At 40.9% G+C, this 21,936-nt stretch overlaps 1 protein-coding gene across 16 annotated transcripts in view; it reads right to left on the bottom strand.

The window, feature by feature from the left end:
- Positions 1–21,936, bottom strand: part of Dtna (dystrobrevin alpha) — a 342,602-nt gene that overhangs the window by 88,650 nt on the left and 232,016 nt on the right. For all 16 annotated transcript variants that reach the window (XM_021151027.2, XM_029471848.1, XM_029471844.1 and 13 more), the window contains one exon: positions 2,524–2,737. In XM_021151027.2, the coding sequence (XP_021006686.1) occupies positions 2,524–2,737 (214 nt within the window). The remainder of the gene's footprint in view (positions 1–2,523; positions 2,738–21,936) is intronic.

Genomic DNA, 21,936 nt, shown 5'->3' with positions numbered 1-21,936 from the left:
GAGCAGAACTTCCTGAGAGCTTGCATTTCATATTGAAATTCCAGAAACTGTCAGAGGGAATACCTGGTAGCAGTACATATTCCTACTTAGCTATTCTATGCCAGATGAGAGACAATATAGATGTTTCCAAAGTAGAGTTTCAGTTCTGTCTCCTTCAGTTGGGATTAGTCAACTCCAGGAACTTCTAATATATAGGAAGAGCTGGTGATAGTATTTTCTTTAGATTTCTGTGAATTACTTCTTACCATAGTGTGTGTGTTTGTGTGTGTATGTATACATTACACATACACACACAAACATATACTTTTCTATGAACAAAAGATTTTCCTAATAGGGAAGTGTATGTATGTATGTATGTATGTATGTATGTATGTATGTATGTAATACATAGAACTCAGGTGGCCTTGAGATAATTCTGCAGCATTATCAGCAGCTCTTCAGGGAACACTTCTGGTTTTGCTTTGTAAAATAACAAATGGGAAGCTTCTAACCCTATGAGTTGAATGCCATGTATTTCATAAGACAACACTATTACTAATCTAGTCCTGCTTCTATAGTTACAGAATTGGGTACAAACTATGTTTTAACTTTGACTCTTTGCATTTCCAGAAATAATTTAGAACTTAGGAGGAAATGATATTTCCTTTTTTAAAAAGTATTTTATGCCTGTGAGTGTCTGCCTGCATTTATGTATGTGCACCATGTGCTTGCCTGGTGCCCATGGAGGGTGTTGGATCCCTTAGAACTAGAGTTATAGATGGTGTGAACCACCATGTAGGTGCTGGGAACTGAACCTGGATCCTGTGGAAAAGCAGCAAGTTCTCTTAACCACTAAGATATGATGTCTGCCCCATATTTGTTGTAATATTTTCCATCAATTGCATTTGGTTGTAAATTAGAGCCTAAGTCCCGCCCTAACTTCATATACTAAAGGCTGGTTTCCAGCTTATGCCTCTTTTAGGAGCTGATGGAATCTTTAAAACTAGAACTGAATGGAAGGAATTTACGTCACTGAGCTCTCAAAAAGGATGATGGGACTCTGGTGCCCTCTCCCTGCTTCATGACGGCTTCATGGGTGAACGGATCCTTTATATACTGCCTCACCCACAGACCCCAAAGGCACCAAGGTGCTACATGTGGCTTAGTGATAGGATGCTAGCTAATATGCACTTACAGCAAACGAGCCCCTCTCAGGCTTTAGTGACAAATCTGGACACTGCTATATTCTTGTTAAGGAGCCAGGATGGGGACTTTGTTATAGAAATTCTGTAACTCAGTTCCATTCTATCACCTGCCGTATGAAGCCACAGCCTTCTTTCACTGTTTGTCCCAATTTCTACAGTGGTCTGACCACAGTAGATCATTTGGTCCTAAAATGTGCACAAGGCAGGAAACCTGTCTATTTGGGCAGCTGATTCTAAAAGCATTTGTTTCAACTTGCCAGTTTCTCATGATCTTCTCATCACAGAAAGAATAATGTATGCTGGTCAAAGAACAGGGACAATTCCATGACAAAGAGGACAGCAAAGTGACAGCTGGTGACTTTGGTGGGCAGGGCAGTGGCGTGATCGTGGCAGAACAGCGCCATTGCTATGGTGCATATTTTTTTTAACTCAGACAGGGGAATAAGCAAAGTCTTCAGAATTAAAATATGACTGTATAAAGGTCAGCTTTGCAATTCCCATTTTAATATTCAAAACAGCATAAAACCTGAATTGGAGATGTCATGTGCATACCAGAGGCCGAGCGTAACAGCCCTTTGAAGTCACTGGCTGATCATGTAATGCCTGGAATTTTCACCGGTTATGTGGCTGTCATGTACACCATAGAAAAAGCCTTAGCATAATACCCAAGTCCCCATTCCTCTGCTGACACGCCATAAAGAACTGGATAAGCGACAACCTCTTTGTGCCTCAGGCCCTTCATCTGTGAAATGAGATTTGTGTGAACACTCTTTAAGATGTCAGCCAGCTCCAAGGTTCTCTGACTCTGAGTGGGGAAATATGGGATAATGAGGTTACATTTTTGCTGTGGTACATGGCAGGGGCATACTGTTTCACTGTGGCACACAGCTGACCAGTTCATGAAAGGCCGGTCATCGTTACTTTTCTAGGCTAGTCAAGAAACTCTTTTCTGTCAGCTAGGGTGTTCTTATGACACCCCAGAAACCACAGTATTAGGTTAAATCGTATAGAATCCATTTAAACCCATTCTTCTTCCCCATGCTTTATCAAATGACTGTGTGTGTAAGCCATCAGAACACATTCTGTAGATCCATCCAAACTGTAACACGGGATCATATGGTAAATGAAGGTTTTCTCCTAGGATACAACTGTCTGCCCATGCCTCTGCATTTCTTTACTCTCTAGTTGTCTCAGAAGCCTTTAAAGTTTCATTTATGAACGTAACCTCTGATAAAGAAAAAAAATGAAACTAGAAAATTATTCAAGAAGATTAAGAAAAGTGTAAATTAAAACAGAACCCAAGCACAGAGAGAGTCATTGACAGTCACAGGGGGCTCACGGGTCAAAGGCTGCGAGCAGGAAGTTCAGCAGGAGACTGATGGACTGCTCCACGTGGATTTGGTGAGTGGTTGGCATCCTCTTGTTGAGCTGGTAAAAAATAGTGGAGAGCACCGCCTCCAGGCGGGCCACGTTGAGTTCTATGTTTGGGTCCAGATTGTTCAAAGCGTTTTCCCGCAATGCTTCAATGACGTTCCAAATGTCCACCAGGTGCACTACAATGGAAGCAGAGCGAACACATGAGCCCAGAGCACACAGAAAGCAGTGTGCTCCTTAACACTACTCTGGGTTTGTCTAGCTAGGCTCTGCACATGTGCCCAGCTGCCCTGGGGATGGACATGAGCAGAAGTCTGTCCCCAGGGCTTGAAGACCATCCACTTAGCAACAGATGATGCACTGAATACCAACTGCATGGGTTACCTTCTTTCTGTTGTGGCAAAATCCCTAACAAAACAGCAGTCACGTGGCTGGTCACATTGCATCCACAATTAGGAAGCATAGAGAGACCAGTGCTTCCGTTCTGTTCATTTTTTTTTCACTTTATTCCGTCTAGATCCCATTCTGTAGGATGCTGTACACAGCAGGGTGACCTTCTCATCTAATGAACATAACTAGAAACTCCTTTATATACGTGTTTACAGGTGTACCTCCTATGTGAGGCTAGACCTTGTCTAATAATATTAGACAACTTGGCAATTAAGATTAATCATCACTTTCTGTGTTAAAAGCATCCTTGAATATGGTCATTATTCCTATGTTACATGCAGGAAAACTGAAGAACTGGGTAGTTAACTGCCAGTGTAAGAATAGTCACTAGCAAAGTTGGTAGTCAAATTCAAGTCAATCGGGCTCAAAAAATTTCTCCACTGAACACAGTGACTGCAAGAACCTAAGTGCTAAGTGCTTAAAGGAGGTCAGAATCCATTTAGAGTATTTAAAGTAAATTCATTTGATACACGTATTTATACAGTCATGCACATATATAAATATATTTATGTATATACAGAAGTTGATAAGAGGGGGAGGAAGGACAGCCCAGAAGGACAAGGCCATACCACTGAGGAGCCAAGTCACAGCTTACTGAACAATCTGGTCAAAAATTATAATAATGGTTATTTTTTCCTAAAATTCTCAGGAAGTCATTCTCTATTTGTCCTGAAGTATTACAGTGATGCCCCAGTAGCAATTAGCACTGAAAACATCCTTGTGTGCCCCTGTAATCCATTCTATGCAATCAGGCAACTCTGATTTTCTTGCTTTCTATTACAATTTTATTGTATTCTAAATAACTGGAGTGCCATTTGTTCATCTTCTACTTAGCATAACTATTTTAAGAGTCATCTCTATTGGGCATGCATTGATAATTCACTCCTTTTTATTGCTGAGCAATATCCTATATGGAAATATCAGTTTGGTTACTGACTCATTCGTTGATGGGCATTTGAGTTGATCCAGGTTGTGGCTGAAACGAAGTTATTATGAATAATGATGTACAAGATTGTTATGTACTTCTATTTTTCTGTTAAATATTTATAAGTAAAAAGACCAGACAGGCTAAAGGTCAGTGCTTAAGTGTGTGAGTTGTGAGTGTATTGGGTGGAAGGTTATAACCAGTGTCTTTCCCACTGGTCTGCTGTGTAAATTCCTTTCATATTTTCCCATTAATTTGAAATCCAAGCATGGCTTGTGAAGGCCTTTGTCTGTTTGAATTTGTCCATGCTTATTTCTCATCCATGTCTCATCACACCTCAGCATCAGGACCATGTCTTCAAGGATGTCTTTCTGGCTTCTCCATCTCCAAGTTTTGTACCTGTTTCTGTAGTGGATGCACCACAGGGAGTCTGTGTGTGTTGTGATAATTGCTCACCCCTCCAGCACCCCTCACAGCTCCTTCACAACAAAGTTGGTGACTACGTAAGAAAATACCAGTGTAACTCAACGATGAATCAGGGGTTTCTAAGGGCACATGTGAACCCAAGGAGACAATATGGCACAGCTGTGAAGAATTACAGTGAGAGTCTGAATCCCCACTACTGCAATGTGGCAATTCTCATAGTGTTTTAATCCCTTCATTTGAGTATAATGTGGATTATAAGAGTCAATTCCTGGACAACACTTCACATGTCACAGAAAATAATAGTTTATTGTTATGGGCAAATAAAAGATCTAGATGTCATATTGAAGTCATTTAAAATAAATATGCTTAGAATGTGTGTTTTCTTACAACCAAGGCCTTGGTGCATGGAAGAGCAAAGCATTGGGTCTAGCCCATTGTAAGGATAGATAATTACACCATTCATGTAAAACGGGTTTATAGTCATTAATATGGTACCGTAAAGCTGAAAGTTGTACAGTAAAAAATGTGGTTTCCACTTTATGGAACCAATTATTTGGTGAGGACACAAGTGTCACTCAGTCACACAGGTAGTAAAACGTATAGCCTATGGTAAGGCCCAGAGTGCTACACACAAAGTGAGATCATGACAGAGTTGTGGTGGAGTCAGACAGACAAGGTTGGAGTGGGGACACACTATAGCCATGAGCAGGATTTGTGCCAAGGATGAAGACATGGGCTTTGAGTAGAGCTATATGATCATGCCCAGTGTGAAAATATCATTCCCAAGTCTAGGGAAGAAAGAAATGGCGATAGACAGGCAAGAAGCTGGAATAGCTAAAGCTTATTGTTGGAGACCAAGTAAATATCGCAGGGCACGATGTTGTGGAGAAACTCCTGTTGCTGGCCTGGCACTCACTGTGTAAACCAGGTTGGATTCAAATGTCAACCCATCTCAAGAACTACTGGGATTGAAGGCTCATCCTACCATGCCAGGCATAATCCAGTCCATTTTAATGGGTTTGTGTGTCTCTGGTAGTGTGAATACATGTCTTCTTGGTTTTTGCCATATTTTCTTTTTAAGATTTATTTATCCATATGTAAGTACACTGTAGCTTTCCTTAGACACTCCAGAAGAGGGAGTCAGATCTCGTTACGGATGGTTGTGAGCCACCATGCGGCCGCTGGGACTTGAACTCCGGACCTTCGGAAGAGCAGTCTGGAAGAGCAGTCGGGTGCTTTTACCCACTGAGCCATCTCACCAGCCCCATATTAATTATTGAAAACAATTTATATCAACCTTTGTCCCATTTAAGTAGGCGTACCAAGAAATTTAAGTTGAGATTCAGTGGGAAGTCATCAGGAAGTCTGTTTTAGCCCCAACAGTTGTACCTAGGGGTTAGGGTTATCTGGTGTGATCTCAATTCCAGGAAATGATTTAGGATATGCAATTCTGACAAGTGATCACTAGATGGCACTGTGCACATTTTATGAAACATCTATCAACCATTAAGAGTTCTGGAGAGCAAAAGGGAGAGGAAGTTGGGCTTCCTCATCTATGCAACTGCATGCATTTTATATTGCTATACTTGTTAAGGCAGCATTCGGGATAACAAACCTCCCTACATTAACCATATGAGGAATGAACAAAAACATTTCAAGGCAATCCTACTTCCTATAATCATAGAGAGGGTTAGTATTGATTTTACTGCTGAGTGACTAATACCCAAGAGTTTGTCTTTAAAAGTAAGTGTACACAGACACAGGTTCACTACTTTTCTACACATCCAGGCAACTGCAGGTAGAACCTTCAGGATGGGGATGAAGGAAATAGTAGAATTTGTTGCTATGGAGATGTTTGTAATCTGTTTGCTGATATCACACACCTTTTTAATAGGAGATGGAGTCTAAGCCCAGAGTTAGGCTTACATAAATCTAAGTACCTGTGGTAAACTACTAATGACAGATACAAGGAGGGAAGGAAAGAAGAAAGGGGGGAGGAAGGAAGGAAGGGGGGAGGAAGGAAGGAAGGGGGGAGGAAGGAAGGAAGGGGGGAGGAAGGGAGGGAGGGAGGAAGGAAGGAAGGAAGGAAGGAAGGAAGGAAGGAAGGAAGGAAGGAAGGAAGAGCTACCAGTATTAAAATAGCTACCTACTCTATGATCTAAAGTCACTCTGGGTGGGGCTAGAGATGCTATATTTCTTAGAGGCCCTGACTTTGCTGCTTCAGGTGAGGTACTGAGCTACCATAGCAAGCATCACTAAGGTACTATTTAGTAACCTTATAATTTATAATGTGTATAAGCCCAATTACTCCCAGATAGAGATACTTAATGTCATAAACATGAGAGGGAGAAGGTATAGTAATAAGAGGACTATAAAATCAACGTCAGGGTTTTAGTGCATGGTTCCAGGCCAGCCTTTCATGGGCCATGCAGAGCCTTATCACTGATGCAATGTGTGTTATCCTTTTTCTAAAGCACTTGCAGATCTCTGTAGAACCTCTTGTCTAAGATGTAGCAGAGCAGGGGAATGCTTGCTGAAGCTCTCCAGACAACTCACATGACCACGGAACTACAGACCCTTTAAGATTCTCACAGGGCTTGTATGTAGCTGGAAGTGTAAGAAGCCAATGATTATAGACTGCCATGATTTCCACCACTTGGACATAGTGGATCTCAGCTCTGGCTGCACACTGGTCTCATCTACAAGGCTGTAAAAGAGCTCCCTAGTGATACTCCTGTTATATATCATACCTAAATCTCCACACTGTACTCAGAGAACCAGAAGCTATCTCATAACAACATCTCCAGGTAAATACAGTCACGTGGGTGCATGCAAACCACTGGTCTCTGTCTTCTTCTGTCCTTTGACATGAAGACAGCCTGGTATGTCTTAACCGGCCAACTATGTTCTAAGAATCTGATTGTTATCAATGTAGGCAATTAAGGCATGAGTTATATAATTACATGTATATTATTTTTGAGAGATTTGATCTATAAGCAGGACATCCATTGCATTATGAGTTTTTTTTTTTAATTAGGAAAAAAGGGAATTGCAGTTAGACCAAAATTGTATATAGCTTGTCAACATATACATCCTCCAAATGAATAGTATGTAAACGCACTTGAGTATCCACCTATAAAAATGCTCCTTCAAGGCTTACCCCTGCCCTTCATGCTTAAAGTGGTGGTGCCTGGCCTCTAAAGTTGTATTGACCACCCACGCATGGTGATACATGCAGGTATGTGCAGGGAGAGTTCTGTTGGTAAGTCACCCAATCAAGGTCCATAGCAGCAGGCATATATTGTACATTGTTTGCCTCTCAAACTCCATGTCACTCTCCCCTCTCCAGATGTTAATTTCCCAATCTTCTGTGCTATCCACAATCCATGTGGATTTTCCAAGGCAACCATAGTCTTCAGAACAGAAGAACCAAGGTAAGGTAATCGTCTTGATTACTTTGCGTGCTGGATTTGAAATACTAGGCTGGGTCCTTTCATGATGTGCATTCTGTTTTGTTTGTGTTTGTTTTGAGACAGGATCTCCTGTATCCCAGGCTGTCATTGAACTTTCTACATATGTAGCTGAGGATGACATTGAATCTCTTCGGATCCTCTCACCTTTACTTCCTGAGTGCTGGGGTCACAAGGCTGTGCCATTCAGGCTTGTTTCTATGGGGCTGAAGGTCAAGTCTAGGGCTTTATAAACGAAAAGCAAGCACTCTAAAAACTGAGCCATACTCCAACCCTCAAACTGTGTATTCTTTTTTTTAAACTGTATTTATAATTTTCTTTTTTAAAACAATTTTTATTAGATATTTTCTTCATTTACATTTCAAATGCTATCCCAAAAGTCCCTAATACACTCCCCCTGCCCTGCTCCCCAACCCACCCACTCCTGCTTCCTGGCCCTGGTATTCCCCTGTACTGGGGCATATTATCTTTGCAAGACCCAGGGCCTCTCCTCCCAGTGATGGCTGACTAGGCCATCTTCTGCTACATATGCAGTTAGAGACACGAGCTCTCTGGGGGGTATTGGTTAGTTCATATTGTTGTTCCTCCTATAGGGTTGCAGACCCCTTCAGCTCCTTGGGTACATTCTCTAGCTCCTCCATTGGGGGCCCTGTGGTTCATCCAATAGATGACTGTGAGCATCTACTTCTGTATTTGCTAGGTACTGGCATAGCCTCACAAGAGAGTATATCAGGGTCCTGTCAGCAAAATCTTGCTGGCATATGCAATAGTGTCTGGGTTTGGAGGCTGTTTATGGGATGGATCCCTGGGTGGGGCAGTCTCTGGATGGTCCTTTCTTCGGTCTCAGCTCCAAACTTCGTCTGTGCAACTCCTTCCATGGGTATTTTGTTCCCTGTACTGGCTAGTATTGTGTCAACTTGACACAGCTGGAGTTATCACAGAGAAAGGAGCTTCAGTTGAGGAAATGCCTCCATGAGATNCANCTGTAAGGCATTTTCTCANTTAGTGATCAAGGGGGAAAGGCCCCTTGTGNNTGGGACCATCTCTGGGCTGGTAGTTTTGGGTTCTATNAGAGAGCAGGCTGAGCAAGCCAGGGGAAGCAAGCCAGTAAGGAACATCCCTACATGGCGTCTGCATCAGCTCCTGCTTCCTGACCTGCTTGAGTTCCAGTCCTGACTTCCTTGGTGATGAACAGCAGTATGGAAGTGTAAGCCTAATAAACCCTTTCCTCCCCAACTGCTTCTTGGTCATGATGTTTGTGCAGGAATAGAAACCCTGACTAAGACATTCCCTATTCTAAGGAGGAATGAAGTATCCACACTTTATTCTTCCTTCTTCTTGATTTTCATGTGTTTTGCAAATTCAAACTGTATATTCTTAACCTATGTTTGTGAGTTTGTAGAAAACCAAACTGCAACCATTCATGGATTTCTTACCTCTTATGGCTTGAAACTGAAATGTTCCCCATAGTTTCATGTGACACGATTTTGAAGGCCTTTACGAGGTGGGGCTTGTCTGGCTGAAGAGGGTTAGTAGGAATGATTCACGTCTGTGGTCAGAGCCACTCCCCCTGCCTTCACTATCACAGCAGGCTGCAATCTCCCAAAACCGAGAGCTGAAATCATCCTTTCCTGCCTTTGTTTGTTTCTGTCAGGTACTCTGTCACAGCACTGAGAATAGAAACTATGGCATGAAGGTCTCACATCCTTGGAACTGAAAGATTGCACACACACACACATGCACTGGCATTAACTTTTCCTCATGACAATTCTCAAGTGAAAAATTTCATTCAATATTCAAAGGGACAAGTAGACATAATGTACAAATGACTTCAAGGAGTTTTATAAACTTATAGAGATGGGGGAGTGAGGTGGACACAAGGGCTCAGCCCCTAGTCATATGGGTGTGACAGGAACCAATGAAGGCTTTTCCTAGTTGACCTTCTTTCTTAGCATTCCAGCTCAGAGACTCAAAACTTCCTTCTTTCAAGCCTTGTTCACTTTAGGCAGAATGCTTATTTTTGAGAGAAAAAAGAGACATATTGGAATTTACTCTCATTTTCCTTCCCATTCAAATTCTTTCCATTTTTCTCCTCCAGTTACAAAAATATTTGCCTCATATTGTAAGCTTTCTTCTATGACTTCATTTTGGTTTTGCTTTTAACAGGTGAAAATTTGTTATAAATATGACACTTATCACAGTGATCATTGTTTAAGTTCAACTCCAGGCCTAGGTCTATAAGACGGAGCAGTAGGCAAAGACACTTGCCACAATGACCCATGCTCAATTCTGGAGCCACATGGTGGGAGAAAAGAAAGAATGAAGTTGTCCCCTGACTTCCACAAGAATGGGTAGCATGAACAACACTTCCCTAATATATAAACACACACACACACACACACACACACACACATTTAAAGACATTTCTCTTGAAATGTACAGGTTCAACTCATTCATAAGAAGACAGGATATTTTAATGCACCATCACTAACCATCTATCTATTACACGTTGTGTCTATAGCATATGGAGAAAGGCTGCCATATGCTTATATTTACAGATCTGGGAAAAGAAATGAGAGTCCATAAGAACTTGAAAAGAAATAAAATCCAACAGATACTTTTTAAAGGATCTGGACTGAATTGTGGTTGATGTTATTTGTGAAATCCTAACCACAGGGGTGGTGATGCCCACGCGAGATCACAGTCAGGATCAGGTGAAGGCTGATACACACACCTCTGAGTTATGATAAGCCCCGTAGTTATGGTGAGAAAACTTTGGCTGCCACAGGAGCTCTAAATCCAGGGATGCCATCACTGGCTGGAAACTTGGGACTACTTGGAGGGGAAGGTAAAACTCACATTGCCTCCTAAAAGCATATTGAGAAGTTAAAGCTGAAGATGGGGGGCGGGAGGGGGGTGGCATCATGCTCCAGGATGAGGATCAGCCAAGAGTGAAAACTAAAAGCATGGAGGGATGATGGTGTCTCAGATTCTGTCCTCATGGGATACAACTAGAAGTTTATTGATCTGGAACTTAAAGTAAAGCCAAGTCTGTAACGAAGAAACATCTCATATTCCTTGTTATCATAAACAACTGGCTCTTTTTAAAAATTCATGCATATTTATTTATACATTTTATGTAGAATTTGTATCCCATACATTTTTTAATGCTTATTTTCCTTTTCTGACTGTCATGCCTAGACACTCATATCCACACCTGCAGGGAATGAATTGGTGGCATGAACCAGGACTGTTCTTCACAGAATCAGTCGATTTCTAACTATGCTGTCTCCTCCCACAGGCCTTGGTGTGTCCAGGGCATTTCTAGATTCAAGCATCACTCTGGGTGATTGTGATGGACAACATAGTTCAAGAACATCTGGGATAGGGGTGACTCGCGTTAGAAATGAATGAACAGGGAACTGATGCTCACTCGAGCCGGAGGAATTTACTTTTCAAAATGTCCCTAAAATCTTGGAAGTATTGCAATCAAGAAAGTCATGTGCAAATTGGTAATTTATTGAGGCTTTTCTTAAATAATTTAGCTCTGTACCTTACTCAAGCCCCTTCCCAAACTAATGTTCAAATGTTCAAAAACGTAGTGGGAAGAAAGAACGTGTTAAATGGGAAGCCTTGGCAGAGCCCATGGAGGTTCTGTATGTGACTACATTGCAGATACCGGGCCCCAGGTGTATCAACCAAACATTAGTTTGGAAGAAGAATATTAGTAAGAACACAGTGTTTAGATTTGATTCTTTTGATTCAGTCCTTATAAGATGTGAAAACAAATAGCCCCTACAAACCTTACCAGTTTTGTTTTGCTTTATGCTTTCCAATCTCCACCCCTTCTGTGTTCCTAAAGCACAATTTTTATCACAGGGCAGGTTTTCTTTTTTCTTTTTGCTAAGAGTCCTCAGAGAGAAACATCACATCTCACAGAGATAACATCTCAGCTTCATTTTAATTTCCTGGTTAAGGTGTTGTAATAAAGCTTCATGAAAAAGGTCTACAACACATTTTCATGTAAAATTGAAATGAGCATCCTGCCGATCCCCAAAGGCCCTGGCAGGACACACACTGCCTATCAGGAAAAAAATATCCAGTGCTTCTTAAATTATGTTTGGAGATTGACATCATTATTCAAAATGAGATAATAATTATTGGCTCGGTAACCATCACACTATAAATTAAATTTAACTAAATTCAATCCAATCAAGCACTTATTATGCCTATTATTTTCAACTTGTTGTACCAGGAATTATAAAAATAATAAGGGAATGTAAATGGGAAAAAGAACGATATCTAAATTCTCCTTGTCCAGTTTAGCTTGTACAGAATATGTTTACTGACGTTAGAAGCAAGATACTCTATCACATTATCCCTGTTGTGGCCAGTCACTTTGTGTAGGGCTTGTAGCCGTCATTGAGTAGTTCTTTATAGATTCTTTCTATGTGGCTTTATCACTCTGTATATTGTTAACACCGCCAGTTTGGGCTTTTACTGTCTTTTTGGAAGCAACCCTCCCATTTATATCCAATTTCTTTCCCTTTCTATTCATCCCAAGAAAGAGTGTGAGGCTCACTTATGGCCAGGCCATTCTCCACTGTCCATTGACTAATACCCAAGAGGGTGACAATGAGAACCAGTGCTGACATTCTGACTTACTGATTGCTAGTCTCCTTATTACTCTTCAGCTTCTTCAAAGTCTCCTATGTTCCAGGTGCATCAGACTTTTAACAATGCCAGACTATCCCTTGATGTTTTTATATATGCCTGTACTGAGTCTGTTCCTTACATAAGATGCAGTTTTTGATCCGTGACCCTTCATGGTAGAATACACATGATGTTCCTCAGAGTGGAAGCCCGTTCTACTACCTTCAGATAAGCATGCCTTCTCTTTTTTGTAGTTCCCAGTAACCCACGTGCATGACTGTTTTTAGCATTCTGAATTTTCCAGTCATTAAGACACAAATTTTGTTCTTTATTTCTTCAGATGAGTCCATGACTGGAGTTTGGAGGAGAGGGATTTATGAGCCAAATGTTCTGTATTTTGGGAAATGAACATCTATGGATTTGTGGATCAGAGAACCAAATAATAAGTACCTTGATGACACTACATATTGCTTATGTTCATAGGGTTTATAATACTCTGTTCAAACACGTTGCTTAATAATGCTCGGTGAATTGAGCAGATCAGAGCACCTCTATACAGCAAATCAGATACAACATAAAATCCCTGGAAACTCTCTATATAGCTTGGTATTCTATAACCCCCTATACATTTTGTTGAATGCTGGTTTTCTAGTTTACCTCCTATTCCCTATAGTCTATGGCTTGAGTTGGCCAGAGTATTAAATGCTAGAGGCCACATTCAGAAAGAGCAGCCACAGCTCTGGCCCCCATGAGCAACTGTCTTTTGTTATCCCTTTATAGCCTTTGGTATTTCTGATTCGGCATGAAGTGCTCAGCCAGCCAACATGAACACTAGACTCCATGCAGGGGACACTGCAAATCACAAGCAAATAGCATCTAGAAACTCAGGTCTTAGTTTTCCTGCAGTAAAACCATATCCATTATAATAGATCATTGTCTGTACAGTAAGAGCAAATAATAAAACAAGTAAATTTTATTTATCTATTCAGAAAGTAGCTATGATCTAACTTCCTAGTGCATACAGCACTGTAATGGAGCTAACACTGAGAAGGAAGAGGCCTCTAGGTGGCTAATTGGAAGTGTAGGGATTTATAGGTAACTTGGTGAGGTCATAGATATAGCCACATAGTATATAGACTATGAAATGTATCTTTCATTAGAAAAAAAAAAACTTCAAAAACTATGAGATAAAGGATGTGGCTTAGTGTTAGAGTGCTTGTGTCCTCTATGCAAGGACTGGGTTTGATCTCTAGCACTGAAAAAGTCATGGGATAATTCTAGTGACATAACACCAATTAGAATGACTATAATTAATTGAAGTATTGTAGCAGTAAAAACTGTTTAAAGAGTATATTTTAAATATTTTCACCAGAAATAATTGATCTTAAGTCAATGTGATGGTTAATTTGGCTGGATTAAGAAAACACCTAGGGTATTAATAGATGCAGTTTTGGGTGTATCTTTGAGGAGTTTTCCAGCAAGGATCAACTGAGGAAGGACGATCTACCCAGAGTGTCAGAAGATTGAATAAAAATATAAAATAAGAATATCCCTAGGTGAGTACCAGACTTGCTCTTTCTCCACCTTCTGGTCTGCTGAGATATGGGCAAGCAATCTCACACCTCTACCTCCATGGAACTACTTGCCATCATCTGATCTCCATCTTGATGCTAGTGTGCCCTCAAACCATGAGCCAAAATAAATCCTTCTCTTAGGTTGTGTTTTGTCAAGATAGTTGGTGACAGCATTAAGAGAGTTAATTACTAGAGAGCATGAAGAAATGTAGATGATAATTAATCTTTGATAATCCACAGTATAATGTTACACTGTGCTCTGTAAGTACATATTATTTGTCAATTCACAATAGCATTAAGCATGAAAAATGGTAATAGGATATAATGGTGGGCAAGGCACAAATGAAAGTCAGACAGGTACAGGGTACAGGGGGATGTTTCAGAGTTAGCTGTTGAACTTCTCAAAGTTCTCTTCCTGAGTGACATTGACATTTGAGGGGTCTGGAGCAATGGGTTTGCAGTTAAGAGTTCTTACTGCTCCCTCAGAGGACCTGAGTTCAGTTCTTAGCCCTCACACCAGGTGGATAACAATCTCCTGTAATTCCACCCTTGGGAGAATCTGATGTCTCTGGTGGCCTCAGGCACTGCATTTATGTGCACGTACCCACCCCCCCCCCACACACACACAATTAAAAATCCAACCTACCAGTTGATTCAGGACTGATAGGCTTAATATCAGTTCATGAAGTGAAGTTTTAGAGAGTAGTTTGATGCCCACAGAACCTGGATCTGTACAAGGTAGAACAGATCTTTAGGCTCTAACCTTAAGGCTATTTTCTTCCTAAATGCTTACACTCTGGCAGATACTCATGGAGGTTAAAGCACCAGGCTCAGCTCACACTGCAGCTCTTATAGACACTGTCACTTGTAAAAGCAGGTGATAATTCTAAGAACTGGTGCTATGAATGTCAGACATGTGAAGGTTTCCTGAAGATGCGACAATATTATTTGGGGGAAGGGAGACCTTAAATGGGAAGGAAACAAATAGCTTCCTTTGTACATTCCATGTTTTCAGCTTGCCTGCTCTCTTAACCATTTTGAAACCTTTTAAGTAAACTGTGCAGAATATGTCAAGTAGAGATTTTGGCAAAGGCCTGGAAATATAATTGGAAAAAAAAACCAGTAAAAAACTTGGAAGTAAATTCAGGCCAAAGAGAATGCTGGGCAAGTTAACTCTAGAAATGGAAGCAATATGTCATCCATAATAGGTTTCTTACGGCCACCTGTAAGTTTCTTAAGGTAAATCTTTAAATCTGAATCACTCTCATATCCTTCAAGGTGCCAACCAAGATGCTGAGCACACAGCATCACAGACAGCATCACTCAGTACACATGTTATAAAGCTACCTGGAGGTGAGTGTGGACTCTGTGCACAGAGAGCACAAGCAACGAGAAGACACGGGTCTTTCTGTTCTTACCTCTTTTCAATAGATTACATATTCCTATCTGAAATAATTTTCTTTGCCAGGCTTTGTAATGGGAGGTGGGGTTTTTTTTTATGTCTTATTATAGCTCTGCGTACAGAACAATAGTGGCTTAGTCATGGTAGTCTGCTGGACATGTTTCCTAAATGAGTTTCATGATAGTTTAAGGTGTACTTTCTTCCCAGTGTAGCCAATAGCACTTAAAAATGTACTCACATACCATATTTGGTGCTATTACTGGAGACAAATGTTGTCTTAGACAACGTTTCTATTAATGGGAGTGGGTGAGGCAGCCCAGCAGGTGCAAGGCGCTTTCCATTAGGACTGACAAGCTGAGTCCAGGCTCCAGGAGTCACCAGGTGAAATGAGAAACTGACTCCCATTGGTAGTTCCCTGACCTCCACATCCATGCTTTGGAATTCATGTGCGTGTACGTATGTGCACGCATGCATGTGAATGTGTGAGTGGGTGTACACACAAACACAAGCTTTAAAAGATCACGTGAATAAGGGAGCTGGAGAAATATCTCAGTGGTGACAAGCACTTGATCTTCTTGTTCAGGATCCAGCACCTACATGGCTGCTCAGGATTTCATTCTAGGAGCTTGGATGACCTTCTCTGGCCTCTGCAGGCATCAGTACACACATGGTACACAAACACATGCACATGAATAAAAATGATACATCTCTAAAAATAAATGAAATAATTTTGTATAAATGGTCATTATGCTTTAATTGGCACGTGCAAAAGTTCTGGGCATGGCTCACTATGATTATGAAACTTTAGGAGTGTATTTAATAGAAGTAATGGGTACCCTTAAAATGGCTTTAATGGTAAATTTTATGTTACATAGTTTAAAACAATTTAAAGACAGCCATGAGATATATTTATGCTGTGTTAAAGTAATAATGAGGTGGAGATAATTAATACCACACTTCACTGAACCTTCGCCAAACAAAAAATAATGCAATAATTTGCCTGAACACATTAGCTCTTACTTTTAAGGCAATAAAGCAGCTGGTTTCAAGGGTATGTACACTTTTATGGTTTACCGTATTCATCCATATGTTCTGTAGACACATGTATACATTGAGCTTTAGTTCGCACTTAGGATTTAGTCAAATCCTGACATTTCTCAAGGCATGGAAAAAGGATCAAAGTTTGCTATCGAACCTTCATCTCAAAATCTCAAAGGCCCACAGGGCTTTCTCTGCAAGGGGAATGCAACCTATTCTTCCATTCTTGGCTTCATATAAGGACCAGAGCTCACTTACACACATGGAGATTAACCTGACAGCTTTGAAAACCCTGTCACAAGAAAATTAAAGTCAAAAACAGAATTTGAGTTACAAAGTCTTGAGGTAAACCTAGAAGAGACTGACAAATATTTTCTTCAGATTTTATGTAGATTTGAGCATGCGAGTGTATTGCTGGTTGAGGCCAGAAAAGGGTGTTGAATCTCTTGGAGCAGGAATTGCAAGAGGTTATGCAGCACTCAGTGTTTGTTGATCCTGGTATGAGATGTTGGGCCCTCTGGAAGCTCAGTACACTCTCAAGACCAGGGAGCCACCTCTCAACTCTAATAAACACTTTGCATTTCTGAAACACAGTATTAATGACTACTGAGTAGGAGACCAGTGATGTTTTACTTATTTAAATTAATAGATATGAGATCATGCATGCTATTGCATCATTTGCTTGATGATAGGATTCTCTCCAATCTTAAAAGGTTTGTTCATTTGAATAAGTATCTGTAAATACTTATATGCCAGGGATTGCAGATATAGCAATAAATAACATGCACACTGATCTCTGTTCCCAGGAAGTTCACATATGAGCCAAGGAAATTATAATAAAAATAACAACTAAGTAAATTGTAGAACATTGAGTCTATTAGGATGTGATAAGCATTTTAGGGGAAAAGAAAGACAAACAATAGGACTGGGAGAGGAGTTAATTTCTCATTTAAATGCTCTAGAGAAAATTTGTTCCAAATATTTATTCATTTTGTTATCAGTGTGTCTTGTGGCTTTTCATGCTAGGTACCTTTCAACAGTTAGGAATTAAACATGTTCTTCTCTTTATCTTAAAGAGAGCTGTGGCATGTCTAACCTTTGAAATCTCTGGCTTTCGTGGGAGAATTATTACTCAAGGGATAAGATATCTTGTGGGCTATTTCAGACTGCAATCCAGGTAATTTTAAAACTAAAAGTAACTGCACTTATGACCACATTTAACTTGCCAGGATGTAAAAAGTATAGCTTTACTCTATCTGTGAAAATTCTCTGCTTTTAAATGGCTCAGATAGTTAGTTTAGGAAAAGCCAGCTAATCCCTTTACTTTAAGGTCAACTATACAGTAAAATAATGTAGAAATAGTAGTAAATTCTCTCATACTTAGAGTCCTAGGGACCCTCTTTGGGATTACCCAGTGGATAGGAAAGTTTGAGGCTCATTTCATACTGTGAAGTATTTTTTGATCAGATATGTAGGGTCAGCTCAGATAGGTGGTGAAAACGAAAGAGGCATGTAGACATGCATCAGGAGAGATGCTATGATACTTACATTCTAAACTGGGAGAAAAGTTTAAAGAAGATTTACAAGTTCATCACCTGGGCAAATGACCTCCCACTGTTCTATTAATCAACGTGTAACTTTCCTTTTTTTCCTAGTTTTAACAGGTAACCATAATAGATTGGAAGGTAGAATCCACTCATTTAAATTTTGTGAAAGAGAAATATGCAAAGGGAGATTTCTGAATTCTCTCTCTCTTTTTTTTTTTCCCACCCATTTTGGTCTGATGTTAAACTTGGTGTACCATCCCTATTTGTTGAATGCATAGCTAATGAAGTGTTTTGTTAACAATAAGCATTAAGGAAGCCTCTTGGGGCAGCAAACCAGGGTGACACTGGGATTGAGTTTCCATTGGAACAGTCAGTGTGGCTTTATGGGAGAGACGCCCTATAGTTCAGAACCTTCTGCTTTCTGTTAGTGTGTTCCAGAGTGTCAATGTCTACTCTCTGTGACCTTCTGCTTTCTGTTAGTGTGTTCCAGAGTGTCAATGTCTACTCTCTGTGACCTTCTGCTTTCTGTTAGTGTGTTCCAGAGTGTCAATGTCTACTCTCTGTGACCTTCTGCTTTCTGTTAGTGTGTTCCAGAGTGTCAATGTCTACTCTCTGTGACCTTCTGCTTTCTGTTAGTGTGTTCCAGAGTGTCAATGTCTACTCTCTGTGGGAGGACACGTTCTGGACTCTCCCCATTCTGCTGACTGACTTTGGATTTGTGGCAGAAACTTCCAGAAAGGGAACAAGGAAATCTTAAGGGGAATACCACTGACTTTTGGATTGACATTTGTTAAACATGGCCGGGGGAAGTTTAAAATACTAGGGGTGCCTCATGTTCCCCAACTACAAGATCATTAAAGAGGACACGTCTTTCTGCATAGCATCCAGGTATCACCAGGAGCAGACAAGAGGCAAGGGAGCCGTTGTCCGTAGCAGCATCCCACCTCTAGAAAGAAGAACACAGGTCTTGGCTTAGTCCATAGTGCTATGGTGAGATCTGGAACACTGGAAAGAGAGGCCCATGGGACACGGAAACTTTATATGCCCCAGTACAGGGGAATGCCAGGGCCAAAAATTGGGAATGGGTGGGTAGGGAAGTGGGGGGGAGGGTATGGGGGACTTTTGGGATAGCATTGGAAATGTAATTGAGGAAAATATGTAATAAAAAATATTAAAAAAAAAGAACTCTACTACTGAAGGATGCTGAAAAAAAATCATCAAGAAAACAAATCTCCTATCTCCTGTATCAAATAAAAAACAAACAAAAAGTAAATAAAAGCAACTATGTTGAAAGCCACATCTACACTATAAAGACATTAAAGTCTTAGCTACAATCTGTCAGAGGTTTGCTCTGGTGAAGGGGAGACCACTTCCCCATAGGTGCAGGGCTCCCAGAGTTTCCCCTCCCTTATGCCCAACTTAAATGGGTGTCACTAATTGCTTTGTTTATACCCCGCTGCCAACAACTTCCCCCACAGGGAATTTTTGAGAACGTTGTATTCTTGCGCAATGCATTTTTCTTTGTTCTAAACAAGTGTCTAGAACATTGAGCATCAGTAATGAAAATATGCACAGAAAACATCTGAAACAACACAGGATGATTCTGCGCCTTGTTATCCATCTGCCTCTTAGGCACCTAACTGGGAAGCCTCCTTCCCTTCCTCCCACTCTGTGTTCAGGGGAAGAATGCTCTCGCTCCTCTTTTCTCTTTCTTTTTAACTTAAACTTTATTTTCATTTAATGTTATTATCTGGAAACACTAAAGATCTGTGTTCTCGGGCATTTTGGTAGGTAGACTCCTAAGATTATCTCAAGATTACTTACCCATCGGTGATGCCTGCCTTCTCCTAGCTTGTCAATAGAACTATAATTCTTATGTTTGTGTCAGGGGATTTTTCACAGGTGAGGCTTTGGTTTTAAATCAGGTAACCTTAAAATAGGAAGCTCATCTGGCTAGTCCTGGCACAAACAACTAACCTCCCCCTTTACAAGAAAAGGCTGTTTGGTCACAGAAGAGGAGATCAGAGACTCACTCCAGCAGTGATCCTCTGTCCACAGGGATAATGTGGCAAGGAATCAACTCTAAGAACCCAAAGTCATTCTCAGCTGGCACCCAATAAGGAAACAGAGACAGTCCCACAACCACAAGGACAAGAATCCTGCCAACGGCCAATGCACTGAGAAGAGGACCTCAAGTCCTGGATGAGAGCTGCAGACTTCAGCCCTTTGTGATGCTAAGAACTGAGTATGCAGCAATAGAAAACTGATCCAGAGAACCACAAATGCACACCGAGCAATGATGCAGGGAGACACACTAGCACACTCAGGGAGACAGGATGCACTAACACACCAAGGGAGACAGACAGGACACACTAGTGCACCCAGATAGACAGGGCACACCCAGGGAAATAGGACAGACTAGCACACCCAGGGAGATGGGGTACACTAGTCCACTCAGGGGACAGGGCACACTAGTGCACTCAGGGAGACAGGACACACTAGTGCATTCAGAGAGACAGGACACACTAGCACACCCAGGGAGACAGGACACACTAGTACATCCAGGGAGACAGGATACACTAGTACATCCAGGGAGACAGGACACACTAGTGCACTCTGTTGAAGAAAACAAGCAGGAATCAGTATTTACATCTAAGAACAAATCTTTGAATTTCTCTTACTGTGTAAGACTGGTCATTTGGCTAGTGAAAATACAAATCTGCTTCACACCCACTTGCTCTCCTGAGAAATGCTACTAGGAACTATGGAAATGTGATGCTCTTAGGTTAGTTTTGCTGTTATAGAGAAAAATTGATCAATAGGTAGATATAGTTTCTGGTACCTACAAAATCCTGAAAAAAAAAAGGTTTACAGACCTCAATGTAGATAAAAGCATAAATTCTAACTAACTCTGTTTGAATGGGGGTGGGGTGGGGAGGTATTTTCAAAAGGTATTTCACTTAGTAAAGACATTTTGAGAAACTATAGAAGATCAGATGCAATTACAGACACTTTGGCACCTTTTCTTTTTAAAGAACAATTTAATCGTTGCTACTGACAGAAAGAAAACCAAAGCTGAGGCTGGCAGGACTAAGGGATTGGCAACTCTTGCTGTGGTGGAGAAGGGATGGATATCTGTTGCCATGTTTCCCTCCCTTTATTAAACAGGAGTAACTCTGTGCTCTGATTTGATTCTTATGTTGTCTCCCTGTTGACCGTGAACTTGAACCTGTGTTTCATTGACTCCAAAGTAAGTTTTGAAGGGAAAAGGTGTGCTGACATCGCAGGGCGCCTGGGTCATCACGCACGCCACTGCGACCACAGAAATACTGGTTTTGAAGGAAGTGGTGATTTGCTTAAAAGAAAGATTGAGCAGTGGCACTCCACAGAGCTTATTAATAGTTTACTGGCTGTTTACTTTTGCAGAAATGTAAATAATCTAGAAACTAAAGAGAGGATAGTAAGGAGCAGAGAGTAAGAAATTGTGTTTTCTATGTCGCTGTCCCATTCTTCCTAGGATATAAAGTAGCCAGCTTGATGCTCCTTAGGTTTTAGAGACATCCATTCTTTTATCCTATTAGGGAGGGTTGTTAATTATGTCATGGGGAGGGGAGTTATAACCGAATACAAGGATGAACAAGCACAGAAGCAGTGATGTAGAAAATAACTCTGATGGAGGAGGGCTGAGAGTCATTTGCCATAAAAATGAGGTGGATTTCTTACAGCTGTTCTTTTATCAGCAAGACTAGTAAATGTCTTTGATGGAGGAAAAGACCTAGGCAAGATGGGTTCCTCTAAGTCTAAGGGACTCCAAGGTACTTTGTGTTCCAGAATGAGGGAAGTTACATAGCAACGTGTGTGTGTGTGTGTGTGTGTGTGTGTGTGTGTGTGTG

Source organism: Mus caroli, chromosome 18 (assembly GCF_900094665.2).
Source record: "Mus caroli chromosome 18, CAROLI_EIJ_v1.1, whole genome shotgun sequence".
In the NCBI taxonomy this organism is placed as follows: Eukaryota; Metazoa; Chordata; class Mammalia; order Rodentia; family Muridae; genus Mus; species Mus caroli.
Note: the sequence above shows the minus strand (reverse complement) of the source record. Positions and strands in the feature narration are given on the sequence as shown.